General features: G+C 32.5%; 1 protein-coding gene across 1 annotated transcript; it reads right to left on the bottom strand.

Annotated features, from left to right (window-relative positions):
• Positions 1-506: 506 nt before the first annotated feature.
• LOC140447233 (uncharacterized) lies at positions 507-27834 on the bottom strand. Its single transcript, XM_072539768.1, has 3 exons — positions 26839-27834; positions 23827-24149; positions 507-1507 (listed from the first exon to the last, which is right to left on the bottom strand). Exons 1-3 carry the CDS (start codon positions 27743-27745, stop codon positions 1130-1132), a joined length of 1608 nt encoding a protein of 535 aa, XP_072395869.1. The 5' UTR covers positions 27746-27834; the 3' UTR covers positions 507-1129.
• Positions 27835-27943: the final 109 nt, after the last annotated feature.

Genomic DNA, 27943 nt, shown 5'->3' with positions numbered 1-27943 from the left:
GTGCCTTCCCATCGTAATTCGCTTATGCCGAGAATATCGATGTTAATTCTGTTCATTTCCTGAATTATATTTTGTAGTTTGCCTGCTGCAAATAAGCTTGATGACAGCGATGAGGATTTGATTTAATTTCAAATTCTAATTTTTATTATGACAATAATACAACTCATATAGTCATTATTTTGCAAAAAATGATTCATGTAAAAAACATTTCTGTACATACAAATAAATCAGTCAATATTTGCAAGAACCGTGGCAACCCTTTAATTTAAGACACAAAAGAATTCTGCAACCCTCCTCTGGTTTGCGCGTAGCTCACGTCTATTGCTCTCCTGGGCGTACAGTACCTAAGACGTCAAAAGGGAAAACATGACAATAATTGAGAGAGGGATTGAAGAAGAGAGTAAGATTATCATCAGTACTCATATATGCGCATCTTAAGTCTTGATCGCGTTCTGTGGTGACTTTTAATCTTGTTACAATTGGGGTTTTTAATGGAAACAATAATATCCAGACCTGTTAAATGCATTTATTCAACTTTTAAGTTACAATAAACCATAAACATTTAACATCGTGTTGTAGATAAATCTACGCAAACTTAACTAACCAAGTTAAAAACCGACAGGCATTCCAAGCAAAATATATGTTGCGATGGTTTCTATAAATAGTAATTAATAAAAATCTCTTTTTACAGTCTTAAAATAAAAATGAAGTATACGATTTGATAATAAAAATAATTTTAGAAAAAATAAAAATTTCAAGCAAAAATAAACTACTGAAGAATGTACTATCTAATAAATATGGAATGAATAATATAAAGATAAAAAATTTCGTACGTTAGATGATACTAGCACAAATACTTTTATATTAAAAAATCTAATAGGACATCTACAAATAATATGCAAGTAATTTTGAACAGAAGGATACTTCGTTGAGAATACCAACATTTTTAATGAAACTCTACCGCAACGATGTATAATTTCATTCAAAGTGTGTAATAAACGATGCATCTTTCTCTGTTAACAAAAAAACAAGTTTTTCGACGAGAACATAAAAGAATAATCTGACAAATTTCATTTGTCATATTTCCTTAGTTTTCGTCAAATAAAGTTATCTGTAACACTCAACAACTTCATTTTTCCTTTGTATTTAGGGCACGAGTGTTCAACGTAGTCGTCGTGACTATATTTTCATTTAGCGGCCCTAAATCCGGATCCAATCTCATTCTCTTTTTAGGAGGATCCTCCACGGGTGTAAAGTCATCGATGTCCGGCTCTATAAAACCCTTCTTCTGAAATCCCCCATAATCCGCAGCACCAAACATATCCTTCTTTTCCTTTGTAAGGTACCCCTTGACAGATTCCATAATTCTGCCGAAGAAGCCCTGAGAGTCTTTATTCTCTGGCTGAATACTCTCGAACTTTCTACCCATATCTTCAAGGATCTTTGAAATCTCTTGTTCGGTGGAGTTATCCATGTCCATCTCATCGAGTTTTCCGTCAAACTCCTCCTAAAAAAAAAAGAAAAAATATTTCAAAATAAGGAAATACTATTTTAACGAAATTACAATACTAGGAACTTGTGATAAAAATAGGTGATGAAGTACATTAAGGTGGTATGTCACAATGTTAAAATTTATATACTTTTTAGGTACAGTTATCGTCACTATTTCAAAACAAATCTTCAACTTATAATTATGTACGTGAACTGTAAACTTTTCGTAACTGTACTTGTGAATGAATCCATGTCATAACTTACTTTGTAGCCTGCCTAAAATTTGGTATTGTGCCATAATTTTTGAACTTAGATACAAAATAACTACGTTAAATGATTAACTATCCAAAAAGCTTTATTTTAAGCAAACGTTCAATACCCATACTTCCGTAATTTTTAAATTAACTGTACCTCTAAAGATAAAATTAGAATTAAAATCTGCAAACAAGGGATTTTGTTGATATTACAGTAACAAGTTTTCATTTTGGTAGTGAGAAATTAGTTCGGCTGTCATTTAATAGATGGAAAAATAAGTTCACGTGTCAGCAGTGATGTATTAAATGGCGACAGATGCGCGTTTGCGGAATTTAAGAAAAATCTGTAAAACGTTGAAAACGAGTTCTGTGGTTATGCAGTAACCATGGAAATTCGAATCACGTGGTTTTGTTTAGCAAAGCGGTCCCTCCCAGTAAACATTTTGGCCTCGTTTGACCTTCAACCATGACTGTATAACGTCACAGTGTCTTAACAATAGAATTATACCATTTTTATCCTTGGCACCGTATATTATAATCATGGTTGAAAGTCAAACAAGGCCCAAAATGTCTCGAAATGTTTACTGGGGGATTATACTGGTTTTTGCATAATACATAGATTACATAAACTCTAGCATGTCACGTGGGGCTTATCTAAAAACAATTCCAGTTTTATTCACTTTTTGGTAAATTTAATTTTTATAGACAACAATATTATGTAATCATCGATTAATTTTTGTCAGCACATTTAAATATTTCCGTAAGTGAAAAAAATTATTGAAATTTGCTTGAGTATTAATTAGAAATAGAATATAGAATAGAATATAGAGAAAAAGATAGAGAAGTGAAAAAACAAATAACACAGCAAAAGAATAAAGAATGGGAAAGAATCTGCTTAAATATTTGAAACATATATAGGAGGTACAAGACCTTCGGAGTCATGGAAAGTACTGAGAGGATTGAAAAACCACTCAAAAGAAAAAATTAAATTGGGAAATATACAGGACAAAGAATGGAAGGACTACTACAAGGAACTATTAACAGAACAAAGACCACAATTCATTGGAAAAGAAAACAGGCGAAGACGAAGCAGATTTCCACAACAAGAAATAGAAATAACAGATAGGGAAATGAGAACGGCCATAAAAGCAATCAAAAATAAGAAATCACCGGGACCTGGAGGCATCTCACCTGAGCTTATAAAATACGGATCTAAAAAATTACACCGGATGATACAATGCATATTTCAGAAAGCCATAAATGGAGAACAGCTCCCAAAGGAATGGATGGAGGCATATATGACATCTATATTTAAGAAAGGAGATATAAAACGATGCGAAAACTACAGAGGAATAAGCGTAATATCATCAATAGGAAGATTATATGGGAAGATACTGCGAGAAAAGATAGAGCAGGCGATAAAAGGCAAAATCGGTGAGGATCAGACAGGCTTCACGGCAGGAAGATCATGCATAGACCACAGATACACACTGGAACAACTGCTGGAAAAGAAAAAAGCAAAAAATAGAGATATACACTTGGCACTTGTGGACCTGAGAAAGGCGTATGACTCTGTACCAAGGTTAGAACTATGGGAGGCAATGTACAAATTAGAAATACAGACGGAACTCATAGAAGCTACAAAAGCTTTGTATAAAGAAAATAAAGTGTCCATTAAAATGGGAACAAGAATCATAGTAGACTTCACCACAACAAAAGGGCTCCTGCAGGGTTGTTCCACATCTCCAACCCTATTCAAAATATACTTAGAGAAAGCCTTGACTACATGGAAAAGAAAATGCGAAGGCATGGGAGTACCGGTATGGAACGAATACCTATATACATTAAGCTTTGCAGACGATCAAGTAGTGATTGCACAAGACCAAGACGACCTCAGCTACATGATGAAGAAACTACAAGAAGAATATACCAAGGCTGGCCTAGATATTAACCTCGCGAAAACAAAGTACCTATCTACAAGTGAAGAAGACATAGAAGATCTACAGATTGATGACAACGTAACAATCAAAGGAAAGGATAAATTCAAACACCTGGGGTTTATAATCACGAAAAAGGCAACAACAGAGGAAAAAATTACACAAAGATTAGGACAAAGAAGAACAGCAATCCGACAACTTAACTCAGTATGGTGGGATAGACACCTAAATATGAAGACAAAAACGCAGATTTATAAAACATTAGTGCGAAGTATTATGACATATGGGGCTGAAAATTGGATCATAAACAAGAAAAACAGCAGTAAGATAGTAGCAACAGAGATGGAATGCCTGCGAAGATGCTGCAGAATAACAAGAATGGATAGGAGAAGTAATGACGAAATAAAGCAAAGAACATCAATAGAAACAGACATAATAACATATATAGAACAAAAAAGACTAAAGTGGTATGGACATGTAAGAAGAACTAGCGACAGCAGATGGATAAAAGAATAACCGAATGGAGCCCCATAGGAAGGAGGTAAAGAGGACGACCCCGAAAATCCTGGAGGAACGAAGTAGACGACGCCATGAGTAAGAGAGGCCTTAACGATGGAGAATGGAACAACAGAGAGAGATGGAAACGGTTGAGCGAGGGAAGGCAGTGAATACTGTAGAATCCCTAAATGTTATTGTAGTGACGCTGTTTTTCAACTGACTTACATATTTTAGATTTCTTAGAAATACTGTTCTTTTAAATAAATAGCAACTCAATCTTCATTCACTTGAGAATTAGCATAATGCCTTTTTTGATTATTATTTACCTGTACTTCAAACAATTGCAAATTTTTTATCAGTTTGAAATAAATCTTTTTAAACAGGTAAAGACTTAAGAATTGCCGTCTGAATGCTGTCTACATACAATAAGTAATAAAATATTTCCAAATGAATGAACGTTTTGTATCTATTAGTGAGAATTTACCCTTAGGTACATTATCAAAAAGCCTCTTTTGTTGAAGTACCATGGTCATCAAATTATTATAACAACATATCTGTTATTGATTAGAGATTAGTAAAATTTTGTTTATGTAACATTATCTTTTCCAATTCTCATAATTGTGTACACAAAAATTAATTTGAAAAATCAGTAAACGTTTGAAATTAATTAAAAATGTGTATAGTAGGATAAATACATTTTTTAGTGTTTACATCTGTTTTCAATACTTAGAACCGTTAAAAAATATTCAGTCAATCAATATCAAGAACCAAGACTGGTATATACCATTTAAAATGTTTAAAAAACTAAAAAAACAACACTCAAAATCAAAACAGCAACTTAACCTCAAAGGTAAATAAATAACAACACGATACAAAAATTATATCGAATGATCCAATCCGAAAATTAGAATTTTTGAAACTTCAACTTCAGAGAATTAAATTTCGGGAAAAGTAAAATATTAGAATATGATGTACGTGCTGCCACCTACTCAAAGAAATGTTAAACGTCAGTTTATTTGAATGCCACCCAGTTTAACTGCGGCGTGAACATACCCCCTTAATACGATTTTAACTTCTTGTTACTAAAATGATCTCGAAAACAATGATGCAAAGAAAAAAATTGATGTATGATTTTCATCTTGAAATTTTAAAACTGTCTAATTTTCAAAATTTGTTTGTCAAACATTACTTATTTGTTAAATATTAAAATACAAACACAACAAAATTTGTATATCTATGAAAACAAACTGACCTATTTGCAATTCTAGAAAGATAAACTAAACTAATATTTAGATAATTTGTGATAATAATGCAGTTTCAGTTTATCGTATTATCTGTGAATAAAATTAAAATAAATGTAACTTGTACTTTGTCTGTCACAACAAAGCTTCAGTTATGGCTTCAGAAAAAAGACTTTTCAAGAGGCACGCAATTTTGCGGCAGTTATTTTAAAGACTAACTTAAGCAGAACATTGGGAAGCATCATTGGGCGATAGTTTTTCATATCTGACTTATAATCACCCGTTTTTATAAAGAAATTTTTTTTTCGGAAATCTTTTTCTTCTGGCTCGGGTTTTTTAGTGTTTCAACCACTTACGTAGCCGGGACTGACATCTTTACGTGCACAGTGGCTCAGCTAAATCAGAAATTCAAAAAGTTTTGGTATCTGCGCCAGGATCGAAGCCGAGTCGTCCGGAATGGTAAACCAGCACCTAGACACTGAGCTATGGCCGCCACTATGTAGAATTTTGGTATGAATAATTCTATTTGCAGGGAATTTTATTTTCATCCACTAGTTGTGCTAGTTTCATCCACTATATGCGTATGCCGTCCAGATGTTGAGAGTGTTGTAGACTCATAGCGGTCTTTGGCGTTTAAATTGCATAATATGTTCAATAGCTAAATGATTACTGTCACAGTGGAAGTAACAAAATCGAAAAATATTTTTACTGAAGCACCTGGACCAGTATAATCCAACCTTCAATTGATTATTATTTTGATGTTAACTCCAATGAAAGTAAATTTTGTTTTTTTCGTTTTATTGACAATAACACAAAGAAATATTTGTATTGAATTGTTTGGTAAGTATTTAGTATTAATATGTATAAATGCAGTTATCGCAAAAATCTAAAAACAGAAAATGTTTTTGAAACAAGTTGTACGGGAGATATTTGTTGAATACAATTTGATAAAATATAACAAAATATGGCTTCCGGTAACTTAATTTTGTTTCCTTTGGTATCGTTGTTTCCTTTTTGAGTTCAATAGATACCAAAAAGGAAGAAAAGATACTACAGTTAAGAGAAGTAAATACAGAGAATATGAGGAGTTTGATACGGATTAGTTTAATAGTGATAATCATGGCGGTTATGAACCCGGTTTTATTCATGGAGATGATTCTGAATGGAAAGAAAATACCCAGAATTTCATTTTGATGGCGGTAGGACCGAACTGAAAACTGAATTTGGGCATACACCTACACCTCCAACATATATAATGTTTTGAAAAACTATGGGATCAAGATGTAGTATATTTGATAACAAATTCAATGTTTTACATACATAGATCCTTTGTAAACAATCATGCTTTTCATTGTTCACTTTCTGGCAGACGATTTGAATAAATAAGTAGTTTCAGTTGTTCTTACGGATATAAAACTCCTGATTATCAGTAAGATAAACTGTAAAAAGTGACACCACTAATCGATAAATTGTTTTATTAGCCAGATGACATCATATCATGCAGTGGCGCACCGAGGGGGGGGTTTTGGGGGTTAAACCCCCCCCCCCCCCCAGGACCCTATTCCGACACTGTTACTTACACATTTTAAGGACTCAAAATGTAGGTAACATCATAAAAAAAATTTGGTGACCAACCAAAACCCCCCCCCCCAGAGGTAAATTCTAGGTGCGCTACTGATATCATGTTATTCTTCTCCATGAAAAAGTAGTATAAAGTATTGCTCGGTGGTATTAAATATTCCTCTGAAGATCCTTTTTTCAAAGATGAGTAAACGGTTCTTATCTGCTTTAGAGGTAATTTTAGTCCATGTTTCATATGCGTAATTGCAAGTTTTATAAGTTTTTGTTGAATACCAGTGCAAGCAATAGAAATTCTATACACAAATTTAATTTAATAAAATTTTCAGGCATAGTCGACACTCCTTGGTATATGCGCAATGCCAATCTACATATGGATTTACATGGGAAATAAAAAACGAAGTGATTAGAAAAATTCCTCGTGCCATAAACATGTTTCACCAACATGTTAACTTAGAGATTATGCAGCTTCTGAATAACATAAATGTTACTATAACACAGGCCGACAAGCCTGAGACCCAAAAAACAGAGTATACTTTTTCGAAGGTTGTTGGTGCGAGGGCTCTGGTTTCTGAGACACCCTAACCTAAAAGTAAAAAAATAGCGGTGTTTGGTTAAGCATGTCTGCTTGCGGTTGACAGGGGTGGTTTCTAGGGATAATTTTGCTGTTAATCTTTAATCTTATGAAGTTACAGGGTTAGGAGGATTTTCCTATTTGTGAATTTAAAGTGATATAACAAAAAAGAGATTAATCTCGCGGGATCGTGGGTGGTGGTTTTGCCTGCTTGTGGACTGAAGGGTGGTTTCTAGGATTGATTGGGTTAAGTATTTTGGTTTGACATGTAAACTCCTGATTTGCCTGCTTTTTGACTAAAAAGGATAGTTTCTAGGGATCGGTTGGTTTAAGGGTATATTGTGGGTATATTGTATTAAAATTTGGTTGTGATGTCAAATCTAATACAAATAAATTTATTACTACTCGGAATTTTAAAAATTTAAATTACAGTCAATTTAAATCTGATCTGGAATCTATACCATGGAGAATAATATATGAATTGCCAGATATAGACAGTAAAGTCGATTTTCTTTCTAATAATATCATTACTTTACTTGACATACATGTTCCATATCAGACTTTTAGAATCTCAAAGAAATATGCTCCATGGTTAACTAATACCATCAGGCAATTAATGTTAGATAGGGATAAAGCACTTACTGCTTACAAGTTAACTAAAAATATAAATCAATGGAATGACTACAAAGTATTGCGTAACTTAGTAACAGCCATGACTATAAGGGAGAAAAAATCATATTTTAAAAACATACATGATCAATCTTCTAAAGATATGTGGAATAATTTAAAATATTTGGTTAATAATTGCAAAACCAAAAATAACTTTGAAATTAAAAACGTGTGGAATGCAAATGAGATAAATAAACACTTTATTGAAGTCATACCAAACATGAAAGCAGACATTGATAGACAAATATTCTATGAAAATAACTTTAAGTATTCCCTCAGTTCTTACCTTTAAAACACTATCTGAAATTAATATTTTACATATTATTAATAATATTAAAAGTAAAGCTATTGGTGATGATGATATTAACATATTAACGCTTCAACTATGTATTCCCTTTCTTCTACCGTATATCACACATATCATTAAATTTTGCTTAACAAATTCAATTTTTCCCACTAAATGGAAACGGGCACATGTTATTCCGTTACCGAAGACTAAAAATACAGAAAGCATGAATGAATTAAGACCAATAAGTGTACTGCCTACATTATCTAAAATTTTGAAAAAGGTGATTGATATTCAGTTACAAACGCATTTAAAAAATAACAACATAATCCCTATGATGCAGTCCGGTTTTAGGTCCAGATATAGCTGTCTTTCTGCTTTATTAAATATTACAGATGATATTTTTAGAGCCTATGACCAAAACAAAATATCAATTCTAATTCTTCTAGACTACTCAAAAGCTTTTGATACAATTAACCATAATTTGTTATTCTCTATTTTAAAATATATTGGTCTAGAAGCGAGAGCAGTTGATCTAATGAAATCCTATCTTTCTAACAGATGTCAAGCAGTAAAACTTAATCAAAATATTTCTTCATTTCTAGATCTTAATACTGGTGTGCCTCAAGGATCTATATTAGGTCCAATTTTATTCTCTATATACACATCTAATTTTCCTTCTGTGTTTTTGTCCTGTTCACAACATTATTATGCAGAAGATACCCAACTCTATATGTCATTTTATCCAAATGAGTGTGATCAAGCGGTAAATGCAATAAATCATGACCTTCTTCAGCTGCAGATTTTTTCTCAAAATCATTGTTTAAAATTGAATACATCAAAAACTCAGGGTATCATTTTTGGGAGGAATCTCCATAGGAAAATATTTTTAGAGAATTATGCCAATCGAATTATCTTAGGAAATGACAATTTAATTTTTAGCAAAAAGATTAAAAGCCTCGGGGTTTGGTTCGACGAAGATTTAAGGTTTACATATCATGTAAGTATTTGTTTACAACGTGCTTACGCCGTTTTAAAATTATTGTATCAAAGCCGCAATTTATTAAGTAGGGCCACAAAGTCATTATTCTGTAATGTTCTGGTATTATCAAAATTAAATTATTGTAAAATTCTTGTTTGCGTTTGATTTTTGGCATCAGGAAATTTCAAAGGATAAGTCATGTTTTTACTGTAGTCAAGTGGCTAAATATGAAAAATCGTCGGAAACTCCATGCTTTATGTTTTTACCATAAATCATTCAAGAGAGAGTTCCACCATACCTGTACAATCGAATAACTTATAGGACGGACGTTCATAATCTTAATCTGAGACACAAGAATACCCTCACTTTACCTAAACATACAACATCCTTTTTTAAACGTTCATTTTCATATTCAATTGCTTGCACTATTAACAGTTTGTCCTACAACATTAAAAATCTGTCTAGAGTCAAGTTCAAGAGATTAATGTATGAGCAGTTGTTAGCTGAACATTAATTTAAAAATTTAAGAATTAAAAAAAAATAAATAGTTTATAATTTATAAGTTTAATATGTACTTAATATTTTTATGTTTTATTATAAATACAATTTCATTATTTAGATATAGTCTATCTATCCTATTTTCGGGGGGTTAGGTGGAAGAGCAGTTGTGTGCCGCTGTTGCACAGTGGTACACAAACTGAATCTCGCCCTACTGATATTATATTTCATTGTAAAGAAAATTTAATCTGTTGTTAATAAAGACATTTATTATTATTATTATTGGTTTGACAAATAAACTGGCTTGATGTACGTGATTTCCTTGTAATACAAAAAATTAACAATTAATCTTATGGATTCAAAGATTAGGTGGGTTTTCCTGCTTCTGGATTAAAACAGGTAGTTTGTAGGGGTTGATAGAGTTATAGGTGTTTTATTTCGATCAGTAAACACAATTACTGTATGTCGTTTTATTTTGATACGATAAAATAAGCAATTAATCTTAAGGATTCCAGGGTTGGGCGGGTTTGCCTGTTTGTCGACTGAAAGGAATGGTTTCTATGGGTTGGTTGGGTTTGGGGTGTGTAGGATTGAGATTGTTAGATTTGTTAATATTGTTCTGACGCTATTTTCTTGTGGCATGTTAGAGTAATTACTACTTAAATGGAAATAAGCCACAATTAAAGGTTAAAGTACGTTTATTGACGTTTCAATTTCCACTTCGGAAATCGTTTTCAAAATAAAAACGTATGTATTGAGATTTGAAGTTATTTGATTTTGGGTTATCATGTTTAAGGTTGTTGGTATAAGGTTCTGACTTTGGGATTTCTGAATGTATAATTATTATATGGTTTGTAGGTTTTTTAAAACTAAGAAACTTTAAAATGCGATATCTCAACGAAAAAAGAAGATATCTGAATAAACTCAACGTCATTTAAAAGATTGGAACTATACTTAAAGATGGTTATAACAGTTTCTGGAAGAAAAATTATATTACGATTCTACATAACCTCAAAAATGGCCAAAACCGCGGGTCTAATTATTAGTCAAATTTTGTCGTTCTGTGTCGTTTTAAAAGAATTAGAAAAGGTATAATGTGCGAAATAAAAACAGAAAAAGTGAAGGAGTGTACATGGCTACATGTCGAAGTGTATTGTACTAAATGTGTTAGGATTCTCGAATGAGTTTAATTGGTTTTATTTTATTTGTTATGGTACGTTAGGTTAAAGTTTAAATTGCTGATTAGTCTTCGAAGACTAGATTACAATGTAAGATCAAGCTGATGTTATTTGATAAAAAATTATAATTTTTTACCTTCTTTTGTCTTCTTTTTTTAAAAGTCCTTCTTTTATCGGAGGTTGAATATCAACATTACAATTTTTACGTTATTTATGGCAGCTCTAAAAAGTTGGATGGAGCTCAAGTAAAACCATTCTCTCAGATTTCGCAAGAGGTTCGTCTTCTTCCTCTACCTCTCTTTTTGTGCAGCTTGTGCACTTATCCGGAATTTGTATCACCTTATTACATGTTCTGTTTTATTTTCTGATGCCTTTTTAACCTTCGTCATCCATTACCAGCTATTTTAGGTCCAAATATTGTTTTCATATGTATTTAATTATTTTTTTATTCAAGAACTCAAATAATTTATAAAATTCCTTAAAAACGTATTCTAAAACGCAATTAAAGTCAGTTATATAATATTAATCAATGCGTCACCTATTCATTTGATTTTTATCCGTCCTTTTCTTTCCAAAAATTATCATTTTTAATGCCCTGACCTCTGAAGATTAAATAAAATTAAACTACAAGCTTGCAAATTTTAAACCATCGTTAAATCATACAAATAGTATAAATACGTAAATTAAAACAAACCCTACCTCGGCATTTCCTTATCAAATTTAAATATTATTTAATATAAAACATTAATTGATCCATATTAATTATAATGATAACAGGATAAGCTATTTTTATCATACCTTAACTCTTCGTCGACTCAAAAATGTAAAGATTATTTCTTACCATCCTTTATTTATTGCGATATGTTTATATTTAAGAAACAATAAATGGTATGTTTATAAAACATACGTATTTTATAACATATTTAATCATGTATGCCACGCTTACTGGCGAGCATCCAAAGAATTCAATCTTTTTATAAATAATAGTAAGTAATAGTAGTACCTGGTAAAAGTGTTAGAATCAAAATTTCACTCTAAAATAATAGATCCGATTAGAATGGCCTTTTCGGTTCTTTAATGGTTATTAAAGTCTTCTGCAGGTCATCATGCAGGGTAGAGTCGATGGCAAAAAGGGAATAGGTAGAAAGAGGCAGTCATGGCTGCGAAATATTCGAGACTGGACAAACATGACTGTAGACGAATTATTCCACGTTGCAAAAGACAGAGAAACTTTTAAAAATGTGGTCGCCAACCTCCGTTAATGGGGACAGCATAGGAAGAAGAAGAAGAATGGTTATTAAATTCGGAAGAGATTTTGCAAATAGTTGTCCCTTGGATTGTATCGGAGGAACAAGGTATAAAGTGGTGTGGAACATTCCATGGAACGATACAGATCTGTTTTGGAAATTTGAGACTGAAAACGTTGAATTTTCTGGATATTGTGACTCCCCTTTTTCATTTATGTACTGCTTTAGAAGCCGTCTGTTCTATCGTAATCGTACTGCAGCCAATTGGCTTACTGTTTTTCACAGCAACAGTTAATTTTTTTGAAGATGCCTTATTGTGCTGAAGGTTCCCCTGTATGACCCTAATTATTGGGACAGAGACAGAGTCATCGACCGGGGCTGCCTCTAGCTGCTTGTTCTCTTTATACTTTTATTTGTAGACTCTCCACTTAAAGAATAATTAATTTTATCTTTACAAATCTGTCTCTTATTAATCCTTTTGAGGCTCAGAAGAAGCTCAGTACCAAAAATATCTTTAGAAAATTTAGAAACAGAAATAAAGAGTTTTTCAAATTTAATTTCGGAATTTTTTCTTAAATCTTCTAGAGTAGAGGATCATTAAAATCTTTGATAAATTTAATAGCACTAACGAAATTGTAAGAAACACTTTGAAGAATATGGATAATGGAAGCGTAACGCTTAAGATCTTTTCACAAACCAAGACGAAAATTAAGAAACTGCTTTTTTCTATCGCTGAAGAGTATATTATGTATAAGAATATATTATGTATATATAAATACTTTTTCCATAATAATCTTCAGAAAAATAAAAATATTTGTTAAATTTAAAATAAAATTGTCCAATTTAATATTTTTTACGTATTGATTGATTGAATTTTAAAATCATTATTTGATAATATTTCGTGGGGGATGAGGAATGATACAGCTGTAGCACGTTCACCTTATAATAAGCCAGATAGGGTGCGGCTAGCCGTTATTTGCCGATTGAGCATGGTGTGAATGTGTGTAGGTACGTGTATTTTGTGTTTTTGTCATGTTCAATTTTCTTCACATTACAATCAATTATGGTTTAAATTACAATAAAAAATATTACTATTTTAATAAGAATAAGCCAAAATTGAAGGTTAACCCTCAACTGGCGTTGTGGTACTTTTAAATCCATGTAAAACTTGCCCATTTAGCATTTATGTCTGGCAGTGCCTTCTACATTTAAGTTGATGCACTCGTAAGCCACTCCGATACGCACATCAACTGTGATTCAGTATTGCTCTGAATAGCCAGCGGTTAAGTTCATTTGGGGTCTGTGTGGTACCACGACGCTAAGAGTGTTTTATTTCTGAAATGGCAAGTTCTTCCAAAAGAGTCTATTTCGAAGAGCCTAATTTTGATGAAAGTGTAAGGCGGTGGTATGATAAATTAGAAAAATTAGTGATTATGAGAACTACAAAGACAAAGATTTTTCTCTAGAGAGTGACCATAACTCTGATTCTTAGATGGAAGATCAGGGGAACAATGCTGAAACACAAGAAAGTCAGGCTATAGGTGAAGAAGAAGAGGGGCCAGAAACAACAAATGGAAAGTTTTTTGGTAAAAATCGATACAAGTGGTCTGCTGTTCCGGCCAATCCCGATTTAAATATTAGAACAAAAAAAAAACAATCTGGTAAAAGTTCTTTCGGGATTGAAACGACCTGCAAAATGTGGTGATGTCTCTGATCCCTTAAAACGACGGATGTGAAAAACGAAATAATTCTACGGACAAATGAAAATATATTGTTATTTCAAGATAAATTTAGCAATTCTAATAGAACAGAACTGAGAGAACTAACAAAGGAAGAATTTAGAGCGTTTCTCGCTATCTTGTATTACTCTGCAGTTTTCAAGTCATATGATGAAGACTTGCAAGAAATATTTGCAACAGATGGAAGGGGACGAGACATATTCAAATCCATTATGTCTTTGAAAAGAGTATATGTGTTACTCGCATGTCTAAGACCTGTTGACTGAATAGTTAGTGTAAATATTTTATTGCTTTTGTTTGTTTGATAATGCAGATGATCGAGAAGAACCTAAAACTAATGATCGAACTGCAGCAGTGTCTTGGTTATTTGAGCGTTTTATAAAAAATTGCCAAGGCTGTTATTCTATGGGAAAATTGTGATGTATCGACGAAATGCTGATAGGATTTCGCGGTAGATGTAGATTCTGCATGTGTATACCTAATAAACCTCGGAAATATGGACTGAAAATTATGGCCCTAACAGGCGCAAGTATCCACTACTTCTATAATGGCTATAATTACTGTGGTAAGAATAGTGATGGTTTTTCTCTAACAAATAAGGAGAGATGTTTCATGAAACCAACACAAGCGGTGTTACTGTGCCATCCAATTGCTAATTCACACCGAAATGTCAGAGCAGACAATTGGTTTTCATCCATAGAAGTCATGGATGCATTAAAAAACGATGACTGACCTATGTTGGCACGCTCAAGCGAAACAAAAAGGAAACACCTATGCAGTTTCTTCCAAGTCGAAGCAGAGCTGAAGAATCTTCCATTTATGGTTTTACAAATGACTACATTATAATTCCCTGCGTTGGGGAAAAAAAAAGGGAAGGCAGTTGTGTTAATATCATCAATGCACCATACCGAATGTGAGGACATAGAATCTGGTAAACCCGAAATCATTTGCTTCTATAATCAAACAAAAAGCGGTGTGGATGCACTAGATCAGAAATGTACCACTTATTCTACTAACCGGCGAACTAGGCGATGATCCTAGGCGATACACACATTTTACATGGATGTTATAAAAACAACCAAGACATAGAAAGAAAAGCCGGTAAAATAGTTTCGAAACAAATTCAGATTTCTGCTTTAATCTGAACCTTCTAAAAATTGCAAGGTATAACAGACGTTGATAAAGATGTTAATAGAGACATGGGGAATCTAAAATTTGCATTCCACGACATGTCTGTCAACTAAGCAGAAATCCTTAACGAATTTGTTTCTTGTACTCATACAGAGTAGATCCGAATAAAATGAAAAAGACAGTAAAGATTTGATTTCACGCACAAAGCGTCTATGTATCTGTTGATACGTATTTCGACTTAATAAGTCTCATCAGAACAGTTATTCATAGGCGTTCTCAACGTGAAAAATAAATCTTTTCTGTCTTAAGAAGCAACAATAAAATGGCTTCGTTATGGACGCAATAGCGACATCTGATAGAAAAATCGGTAAAATAGTTTCGAAACAAATTCAGATTTCTGCTTTAATCTGAACCTTCTAAAAATTGCAAGGTATAACAGACGTTGATAAAGATGTTAATAGAGACATGGGAAATCTAAAATTTGCATTCCACGACATGTCTATCAACTAAGCAGAAATCCTTAAGACAGAAAAGATTTATTTTTCACGTTGAGAACGCCTATGAATAACTGTTCTGATGAGACTTATTAAGTCGAAATACGTATCAACAGATACATAGACGCTTTGTGCGTGAAATCAAATCTTTACTGCCTTTTTCATTTTATTCGGATCTACTCTGTATGAGTACAAGAAACCAATTCGCTAAGGATTTCTGCTTAGTTGATAGACATGTCGTGGAATGCAAATTTTAGATTCCCCATGTCTCTATTAACATCTTTATCAACGTCTGTTATACCTTGCAATTTTTAGAAGGTTCAGATTAAAGCAGAAATCTGAATTTGTTTCGAAACTATTTTACCGATTTTTCTATCAGATGTCGCTATTGCGTCCATAACGAAGCCATTTTATTGTTGCTTCTTAAGACAGAAAAGATTTAATTTTTAACGTTAAGAACGCCTATAAATAACTGTTCTGATGAGACTTATTAAGTCGAAATACGTATCAACAGATACATAGACGCTTTGTGCGTGAAATCAAATCTTTACTGTCTTTTTCATTTTTAGAAAGAAAAGCCTTTTACGAAACTCTTGCAAGACAACTTGCAGAACCATATCTCATTATAAGACTGTACAATTTTCGATTACCTACGGAGCTTCGCATGGGTATCAGTAGAATAATAAAGAAAGCTTTTCCTGAAGCAGAGAGGGGAGAATTAAATAATCAGAACCAGAAACGAAAGAGATGTAGTATCTGTGATCGAAAGAATGACAAAAAAAATGTCGTGCATCAAATGTTCCCGACCCATGTGCGGTGACTGCAGGGCATATGTTTGCAAGAATTGCATTTAGAAAAATGCTACTTGTAAATAGTTCGCAGTTTTGTTGATAATAATATATTTTAATTAGAGAGTTTGTGTATTTTAGTTCCTTGTTCTTTATATGAAACGAAAAAATCAAGAAAGAAATTGTGATTTTATTTTCTATATTTCTTTTGTACGAAATCATGTTCTGCTGTTAGAAAACCTTGAAAAATAAGTTATGTTACATTTTTTTAGCACTTGTCATTATTAATGAAAAATAAATATAGTAGCCAACATGATATCCAACGATCGATAACGGTCATGGAACTAGAAGAAGAAGAAATAGAAAATGGACTTACATGGTTTTATTCCAGCTTAAATGATTACAAATTATAACGAAATAATGAATTATGTCTTTATTAATTTCACAAAAAAAAAATGGGGTCCGGTAGAACCCAGGACACAGTTAACGACAGAATAAACTACGACGCCAGTTGAGGGTTAAAATAAGTTTATTGACGTTTCAATCTCCACTTCGGAAATCGTTCTCAAAATACAAACATTAGTAAATTAAACAAATTTTGTTTTTTTTAGCTTCAGAACAATATAAAAAATGTGTATGAAAAACGATTTCTTATAATTCTTTATTCTTCATTTCTGAATATAGCACAATAAAAAATCACTTAATATGGTGCTTAATGTTAACCAATATGGATAACACGTAATATCCTAATAAACACATTTAAACTTTTGATAATGAAATGCTTAGGCAGTATTTCTTTTAATTTTCGTACAACTTAATAATAATCATAGCTGAAAATTGCAAGCTTTTCTGTTTATTTTTATATACCTAATGTTCAGAGGTCAGCACACTAGACTGATATTTTTGGAAAGTAAAAAGTAGTTATTTAAAAATGAAATCAGTGATATTGACTTGACAACATAATGATTATCTGAAAGTAGGCTAGACCTTGATTGTCACTCAAAAAGAATGTTTTGATTGAAGTGTAATTATTTATCACAATACGTTAATTTACACACATGCAATGTCACTGATAAGAACTTAATACCTACAATATTAAACTGTTTTCGTAATTGTTTCTAGAGAAAAATTACTTATCTTATGAGTAATATATAATAATATAACTATCTGCAGTATCTTGTACTTTTATTTCGGGAGATGTTTTTGATTATATGTATAGTTGTTTTGTCTAAACAGTAAATTAACTTACTTTCTTGTCTATATTTAGTAATTTCTTCTTTATAGGTATATAATCTGTTGAATATTCTTTTGTTTTCCATAACTGCTTGACGTTTATTTATTGTTTTAAATCTAAGACCCACTTTCTTTATCCAATTTTAAAGAGTTTTCTCACAGCAGTTCTTGTTCCGACCGGTTGTTTCCAATATCTTGCTTAATATTTCTATTGTAGGTATTTCGTTGCTTTTGTAGCAATTGTATATTGTGGAATTTAATAGTTTTATAAGTGAAGCATCTGTAGGTCTTAAAAATTTGTAGTCACATCGTTTCTTGCGATGATAGGGAACCTTTGAACTATTGCTGGACACACCAAGCAGGGAAATCAGGTTAAACCTCCCTGCACAATCTGGTGTCGGAGCTGGAAAGGAGTTTACACCAGGAAGAATTGCATTTTTAGACATCGAAGGTGCATTTGATAATACATCTATCGAGTCAATACATAGTGCACCGATGAGGAAGAAAGTCATCAACACAACATGTAAGTGGATTATTCATCATCATTCTCATCTTTGGCTCTACAACCCTGTGTGGGTCTTGGCCTGTTCCAGAATTAGTCTCCATTCCACTCTATCTTTCGTCCTGGCTTTCCAATTTCTGACCCCTAGATTCCTCAAGTCATCTTCGGCTTGAGTTTTAAATCTAGATCTTGGCCTGCCTCTCTTCCTGGTTCCTACTGGCTCTTGATATAATATCTGTCTTTGGGGGTCTCCAGTGTCCATTCTTTCAAGGTGTCCTAACTACCTTAGTCTATTAATTTTAACAGACCGGACGATGTTGCATTTTTTATAGCATTGATACAACTCAAAATTGTAGCGCCTGCGCCATATCCCGCTTTCTTGTACTCCTCCGTATATGTACCTAAGTATTCTTCTTTCAAAGCGGCCTAACATTTCTTCGTCGCTTTTTACCATAGTCCATGTCTCTGACGCGTATGTCAGGACAGGTTTAATAAGAGTTTCATATATTAGCATCTTTGTTTTTCTGCTAGTTATGTGTGATGTTAAGAGCTACTTTAGTCCAAAGTAAGCTCTGTTCGCCAGGTATATTCTTCTCTTAATTTCTACGCTTACTAGGTTGCTGTTATTTAGTCGTGTTCCAAGATATATAAACTCCGAGACCCCTTCGAACGTGTGTGCTTCTGTCACCAGATCTTGTGGTGCCACTATTTGTGTGCTGTTCGTGACCTTCATGTATTTTGTTTTGGATACGTTGACCTGCAGTCCCATTGTCTTCGCGGCTTTTTCTAATGTTTCAAAAGCCTGTATCAGGTCTCTTTTTGTCCGTGTTACTATGTCAATGTCATCTGCGTAGGCCAATATCTGTACACTTCTATTGGTGATCGTACCTCTGGTTGTTATGCCCGATTTCTCTATGGCTTTTTCTAGCGCGATGTTAAACAATAGGCACGATAGACTGTCTCCCTGGCGTAATCCAGTATGTGTTTGAAAAGACCTTGACACTCTGCTTTGTACCTTGACTTTGCACTCAACTTTCGAAAGAGTTGCCTTTACCAATGTTATTAGATGCGACGGAATATCTAGTTCTGCCATGGCATTATAAAGTGCGCTTCTGTCTACACTGTCATCAGCGCTTTTAAAATCTATGTAGAGGTGGTGGGTACCGATTCCATATTCATATGTCTTTTCTAAGGTTTGTCTGAGAAGGAAAATCTGATCAATTGTTGACCTTTCTTTTCGGAATCCACATTGGTATTTGCCTATTTTTTTATTCAGTATATACTAGTAAACGATCATAAAGTATATAAGCCAGTACTTTGTAAGCCGTATTTAAGAGGGTAATGCCTCGATAGTTGTCACATATTAGTGGATCCTCTTTCTTGTGAATAGGTATTATAATACCTACATTCCAACTGTCTAGGATTTTTCCTTCTCTCCAAATGGATGCAACAAGTTTTATTATGTATTTTTTTTAGCGCGTTTGCTCCATACTTGAACAGCTCAGGGGGTATACCATCTTCTCCAGGGGATTTGTTGTTTTTTAACCTTTTTATTGCCTTGGCAACTTCTTCTTCTGTTGGTATATTATTTTTCTCCCTCTCATCGTCTACGTTTCCACTGTGGTGATTTATGTCAGTCACTTCTCGGTTGCATATATTTGATTTCTCAGCAATGGAAGAGTGGATTATTCAGAGCAGAATAATATCCACCGATATCTATGAAAGTGTCTGTTGAACATACCACATGAAAGAAAGGTCTCCGTCTAAAAATGGGTCGACAGCAGATACTTATCCAGAAACTACATTCATGAATGTGGAGTATACACAAAAGCTCTTTTAGTTTTCCGGCCAGCGAGACCAAACGAGACCTTTATTTATAACAGTCTACAGGAGACAATAATAATGGAGAAGAAGGAAGATAATAAAATGGACGTTAATACTATCCAAAATCTTTGACCAGTATGTATTACCTGTACTCACTTATGAAACGGAAACATTAACATTCATAAAAAAGGTACTAAACTCGCGTGATTTCGACGTGACTCAGACGGCTGTGTAGCGCCAGATATTGGGTGTCTCTCTGAGAGACTGAATCCCAAACGAAGAAATACGTCATAAAACAAAAACAAGAGACGCTATTGAAACAGTCACGTTGCTAAAATGGAAATGGATAGGACACGTCGTCAGATTATCTGACAAGCGATGGAGTAGAGGCCAAGAAAAGAAATACTATGGAGCAGAGGCCGCCCACCAACCAGATTAACTGACGACCTGAAGCGTGTTAGTATTACCTGGATGCAAGCCGCACATAACAGAGATATATGGAAAGAGCTGAGGGATACCTATATCCAGCAGTAGACACGTAAATATTGTTGTTGATGATAATGATGATGACACGTTCAAAGACGTTTGCAACGAACTCGTGCAAAGTTCAGACAATAAGCCTCTACTCTACAGCATGTTTAAATATTATGTTTTCGTGTTGAACAGATGGTAAAGGAAGACATAAGTGCAGTTTAAATAAATTCTTGTCCCTTAAATATTATACTGAAATGTTAGTATATTTATTCCTTTTAGTTATTACCTTTTCTTTTAAAATTTACAATACAACATAAAAACGTTTATCGCTAAGAAAATTCTTCTGATAATAAAGAGATTAATATTAAATTTAAAATCTAGAACTAAGTCATAAGAATTTAATGTATTTTAGAATAATCCTAGTAGATGCCAATCTTGATCACCTTCGGAATTAGGGCATTATCTTAAATAATTTAAACACTTTTAGAAATAATATTATGTAACTCATAAAGTGATAAGAAACTACTTATAGGTAAAAATAGAACGCATTGACTAATGTTTGATAAAAATCAAGGTCCCTAAATTGTTTTTTTTTTAATAATTCTAAATGTTTGCAAATGTTTCTGATGATACAATTGTATGAATTACATAGCATATTTATATTGCAAATTTCTGTTTTAATGGAAGAGCACTGATGTAGCTAATTAAGAAATTATTGAAGATCTATATACATAACAAAGAAAAACTATTTAACAAATTTCCATAATACTTTTTCCTCTTCTTTTATTTAATCCTGTCTGCATGATGAATATTTTTCTTCAGCATTTCCCCTTATTCTGTTAGAATATTCTCATTAAAACTAATTCTAGCTTGACCTGATCTTTTTTTTTTCGGAAGCAGCTTGTTGTAATAAACCTGTCGTACTACAGTCAATTGTCTTATTGTAAATTGTACATTCATGTAACTTCATGGCTTAGGTTTTAATGATAACTACTATTTACGTGGCCATTCAAAGAGCTTTACGTGCCATCAGAAACATGGTGATGCCTCAGTTAAAATTAGAAATTGAAAAACTTCGGGAATTGAATATATCTACATCACATTGTGTGCAGGAGAAGGAAAAAATTAGGTACAGTTGTAGACAGAAAAATATTCAAAAAAATATATATATATACAAAAGAAATTTGAGAAGATTTTTAACCATAAGAATCAAGCAGAACAAAAATATATGTTAATATACTTCGATAATTTAATTGTTTTTGGAATTTAGTTTAAAACAATCGATTCAATTTGGAGGCTATCAGAAAGTCATGGGATCAATGGATTAACGACAAGCCCCGGATGTTTTTCAAGGGCTATGACGATGGAAATGTTAGGTTTAAATTACAAAAAAACATGTTTAAATACCTGGACGATTTAATAGTTTTTGGCAAAAATATGCAACAACATAACCAAAACTTAGTGAAGGTATTAAAAATACCAAGGAAAGTAAATTTGAAATTAAACTCACATAAATGCGAGTTTAGAGAACTATTATACTTTGGACACAAAATTTTCAAGTACAGGTATAGGATCAAATTCTGAGATAATCGCAATGGAACAGTATCCCACAGCACAGAACGTAATAGAAGCGATTCGATTCGTAAAGATTCACTTTGTAAATTATTAGAGAAAACAAATCAATCACTTTACAAAAATAACTGCACCACAAATAGTCTATCGAGAAATAATGTAAAATTCTAGTGGACAGCACAACGATAAAAAGCTTTTGATAAACTCAAGGCATCGCTAACAAACCACCCAATAATGAAATTTCCACATTTACAGGGGAAAACAAGTTTATTTTACGAACTGATGCGTTAGGCATTGCCTTAAGAGCAACTTTGTTGAAGAATAATGACAAACATGTAGCATATGCCAGTACAACACTCAAGAAAGCGGAAATCAATTATCCTATATTAGAGAAGGTATTGTTAGCAATAGTATGGAGTATTTCCAAATTGAACTATTACCTAGTGTACAAGGAATTTGTTATTCTGGGGACCACTGTCCATTAGTTTAGCTGTTTGGTATGACCAACCATTCAAGCCGATTAACCAAATTCAGATTGAAGTTGGACGAATATAACTTTACAATTAGATACGTAAAAGGAGCTGCAAAAGTTACAGCAGATGCCCTATCACATCAGAAGAGCTCAAACAGAATAAGGACACAGAAAGAAGCATATTGGTGTCAGAAAGCAGAGACTAAGAAACATAACGAAATAGAAAATTCGAAGGACAGAAGGACTGATCATTTGAATGTTGTACTGTTCAAATTCTAAGAGAGTGCAGTAGAAGTGAAAGATAAAAAACAAATTAAAGGGAAAAATTTCCAGTGGTTGGCTGTATACCATAGTTTCCTGTAACATCGACCTTATGTCATTATTATTTTACAATTTATTATCATTTTCATTAATCCAAAAGTTTTTAAAACTATTTCGGTAGCTGGTTTCAACTACTTTAAAATGTAAGTATTTTCCACATATTTCTCGGTTTCACTGATGATGGTCCCAATGGATTAAAAATATTTTAAAGATTTGTAATCCTTTTGGAAAAATTTTAAATATTTTAATAAAATATACCATCATATATGTACAAGAAGTCTCTGTTTCTCTATTCTCTGTAAGTTTTTTTTAATAGATAAGGAAGAATACAAAGAAACAAAGATATATTCTGCTAAAATACATACATAAAATAATATATTATATAATGAGAAGAAGATATTTATTTGATTCGAGATTCTCGGTCAACATCTGCATTATGAGCGTCATTGAGACTTGAGTTATCAAGAACCTCGATCAGTGTCTGCAATGTGAGCGTTGTTCAGGGGCCTGATACAAATGTGTGCACAGAATAATATATAGTAACTAGTAATAGTGAAAAATAAACCAAATTGGCCAATTGTTGAAGACATATGTAAGGATCCTAGAATGTTTAAAGGGAAAAGATGTAAAAATATGTATAATACAAGGCCTATACACGAGATTAAAAATGCACATTACAGAACACTACCTGTTAAAGTCTATACCCCTTGACTAACTAAAATATATTAAATTAACAAAGTTAATGTATAATGATCAATCAGTCCAATAAAAAGCTTCTAAAAAAAGGCTAATTGAAAAAAAATTCAAACACACCTAAAAATAATGAAATAAATCACTACATACCTCATCTTTAAATACCAGGAACTCCTCCATGTTCACATTATCTTCAGTTGGCTGTTGACTGGAAAGCAATGTTCTTCTCACAGCTACCTGTTCTTGCTCATTTGGCATCTGAGAAGAGTTTTTGCTCTCAAACAATTTCATGTTTGGCAATGAGACCAACAGTGCGGACAGAAGGACCACCATAAGACATGTAGATGGTGTAGCTTTGGATGTTGTAGAGTTACAAATTAAGGCCTGCAGCTTATTCACATGAGCAATCAATGTTTTGTTTTGTCTCTGAAGTGCCTTAACTCTCTGTAGTAGGTTTTTATTTTCCTCAGAACCTAGTAGGATAGACAAAAATAATGGGTAAAATAATGTGTAATGTAATTAGACAATTGATTGTGCTTTATAAGTAATGTGACACATTTTGTTGATATTTTTCCATTAATTTTATATTACAAGAAATTTGTTGATGATATCTCTAATTTAAATAAGAAATTAAGTAATGTTCAAGACAATATCAAAAATTATATAACAATAAGTATGATCTGGATAATCTATATTCTGATTTTTAATGAAGCGTACACACTCATCTGGTAAGGATCTATGGAATGAATTACACAGAACAAGCCCCCATATCTGTACTGCTCATCTTAGATTGATCTTATACACCAGTGTATTACAGTGTAAGTAGCAGATCCACTAGAATTTTAAACTACTATATTAGCCTTTTTGTTTTCTGACCAGGGTCTGAACCATCAACCACTAGATCATTCACAGTGAAGTGAATGCAATTCATAATCATAGATAACATGTTCTGAATAATACCTAAACCTAGACTACCAAGTGCACTCAATTTACACTGATTTCATTAAAGCTTTTGAAGATGTTAATCATCAGTTGTTATTCATAAATTAAAGTTAATTGGGTTTTCTGATATCATGTATGGATTCAGAGATACTAATCTAATAAGATAAAATCAGGGAAAATGATTAGATCTGTATAGCCTCTATTAATTCTTGCAGGTGTATCTCATTAGTCACAACTAGGACCCTTGATATGTTTGGAAGTTATTAATAATAGTTTTAAATATAGTAAGGTTCAATTGTTTGCTGAAGAATTAAAGCAATATATGTCTATATACTATGTTGAAGATTATGATCATTTATATAAGAATGTTCTAACTATGTCTGATTGGTCAGAGGGCAACAGGATGCCAATTCATGTTAGCACATGTTTCACATCTAGTTGAAAAATAATAACAATGTTTTAATATTTAATTGACAATAATATTATTATTACAGCCAATAGTGTAAAAGATCTTGAATTGGACATTGATCACACCTTTTTATTTGACTAGATTAGTTAGAACTACAAATAATCTACATGTTGGTTGCAATTTAAGTCAAAACTTAAATAACATAGAAATTTCCATTAATAATGTGTCTCCATACAATTTAATAATACACATACTATGATAATTTGTGTACAGTATTATTTTGCTATAGCTGTATTGTATTATTGTTAATGTATGTTACTTACATTATATTTTAAATGTTTAATAAACATGTAAATAAATTACAAATTCTATGATTTAGCCTTTTTTCAATGCATCAATGCATGCATTATACATTTCAGGATTAAATAAATCTTTTTAACACTAGCGTCTGAAGTATAAAAAATCAAATTATTCATCTGAAGTGTCTCAACATAGATAATAAAATGTATATCAAACAAAAAGTATGATCATATAACCTGAATATGGTTATATTTCTATATTATGTAGCAATACAAATAAAATATAACAAATAATAATAAAAATGTGTAAAAATAAAAAGAAAGCAGCAAAAAAAAAAGAAATTCTGGCCTCAGGTTGAAATGGTCAATAACATATCATTAACTAAAAAGTAAATCTTTAGAACAATCATAATTCATATTTATAAAACAATTTCTTAATGCCCAGAATGTTTTGTCAATAAGATACAAAATGACCATTAGATACCAGCAAATATTTTATAAACATTAAGGAAAATAATAAAATCTGGCAACATGGCAGCAAATTTTACCATGTGCTTATTGGGTACCAGCTGGTTCAGATTTATAATTTAATTTGTACAGAATTATATAAAAAGAAAATTAACACTATTCACTAAAACATGTTATTGGTAATAAGGTAGCTAGTCTCGTCACTAGACAATATTGCTCAAATGTAACTTGATTGTCAATATTTCTATGTAGCATATTTTTTAAATAGAAATATCCATTCATGAAGTAATATTTTTCAAATACAGCAAAATATGCTAAATTATTCACTAATGTTTTGACCCACTTTTTCACATTATTTTAGAACTTGTTTCCTTGTAATATCTAACGATTTTATCAAATGCTCTTGTTGGGAATGTACCCGTAGGTAGGTATATAAAATAAACTCTGACTGTTCTACTTTTTACACATACTACTAAGCATATAGTTAATATGTCAACCTGTTTATTATGTAACATATTAAGTTATTTCCCACCTAACTAAACCTACAGGTGAAATATATACTTTTTTCTGTTTTTTAAATGCATAACACATATTTCTAGACTTTGGTCAATTTAAAATGTTAATCCAGATGATGCAATAAACCAGATTATCAAAAATTCGAAACTGTTGTCATACCAATATTGATTTAAAGATATCAACTAACATAAGTACTTGTAAAGTTCTTATTTTTCTATAATATATTCTCCCCTATCAGTCCATATATCCCAAAAAATATAAGACTCAGATAATTAAAACAGCACGCAAAATATATGCATTAATTTTGATAATATTGGAACTAATACCACAGGTGGAATCTTTATTACTGTTTTGAATTTCAGGTATGAAATTGTTGTCAAAACATAGTTGTCATTTGACTATTTATTTTGATAACATATTTATAAAAAAATTAATATTTCCTATTCCTGTGATATCATCCAAATATTGATTATAAAACTGTGATCCTATGGGCAAACAGCTTGTTAAAAACTTAAAATAATTACTAACCTCTTCTAACTCTCTCCTCCAAACTGTCAACATACTCTTTCTTGCGCTTTCTGGAATCCTGTGCTGAAATCTTATTCCTGATTTTTCTGCGAATCCTCTTCAACTCCCTTTCGTCATTTTTTGTTAGTGGGTGGTGAGTGGGTAGAGCAATGCCTTCCTTAGCTAATAGCCTCTTTTCCTCAGGTGTAAGGACTAGTGGTGGATAGTGATTTGTGGAGCTGACAACATTAGTATCATCCTCAATTTTGGGTTCCACTTTTCTTTTTCTTATATTGTTGGTCAGAGCAGCAACCTCTGCCGGACTGCTCAATATTTTTATACTTTTTATATTTAATGGTAGTAGAACTGGGCTACCATTATTTGATATCTGTTGTACTTTAAGTATCTGAGGTTTAGTTTTAATTAAAGGCTTTTTCACTTGACTAGTAGTAGTTATCATGGGTTTTGCTATACATTTTTTGTTGTTAGGATTCTGAATGAGGATCTGTGTGGGTAATTTTTGAACAGGAGTAGGAGGTACTGTAACAGGCTTAATTTCTTCTTTTACTTGAATATCTGGAATCGGATCTAAAATCGACATTAATTCATCAAAACCATCAATATTTCCCAATATGGTACTGGTGTCATCATAATTTTCCAAGCAAGAACTGTTCTTATCACTTTCAGAATAATAACTTTGCGGCGATAAGACTTCGTCTACGTTAGAACTGGCATCGCTGGACAGATTAACATCCTCTTCAAAATTTGGGAAAAATTCATCATCCATATTGTTCTCTAATGAGAGTACTGAATCAAAAAATTCAGAGCTCATGAGCTCCGGATTTTCACAACCCAATGCAACATCCATGGTTTCGAGATCACTATTGCCTTCCTCACCACTGGAGTTCAAAAAGTCGTCTATATTCATTATTTTTACACATAAATTTAAGCACCCATATTAATAAATACTATCAAAGTTACCGTACACGTCACGTGAACGTCATCAAAGAACTGTCAGACGTCAGACTACAGTAGACCCACAGAATACACCATGTATTCTGTGGTAGACCTAGCTAGGTACATTTGCTGTGATTGGTGGGTGGGCGTGTCTTAATTTAAAATTTGG

The sequence above is a fragment of the Diabrotica undecimpunctata genome, chromosome 8, assembly GCF_040954645.1.
Source record: "Diabrotica undecimpunctata isolate CICGRU chromosome 8, icDiaUnde3, whole genome shotgun sequence".
Taxonomy (NCBI): domain Eukaryota; kingdom Metazoa; phylum Arthropoda; class Insecta; order Coleoptera; family Chrysomelidae; genus Diabrotica; species Diabrotica undecimpunctata.
Note: the sequence above shows the minus strand (reverse complement) of the source record. Positions and strands in the feature narration are given on the sequence as shown.

Bases quoted from the DNA above. Each gene is read 5' to 3' on its own strand.
- LOC140447233 (XM_072539768.1), bottom strand. From the start codon at position 27,745: ATGAATATAGACGACTTTTTGAACTCCAGTGGTGAGGAAGGCAATAGT. The intron at 24,150-26,838 runs GTTAGTAATTAT...CTATCCTACTAG, and splicing joins GGAGGAGAGAGTTAGAAGAG to GTTCTGAGGAAAATAAAAAC. The intron at 1,508-23,826 runs GTATGTAGTGAT...TTTTTTTTTTAG, and splicing joins TCCTGGTATTTAAAGATGAG to GAGGAGTTTGACGGAAAACT.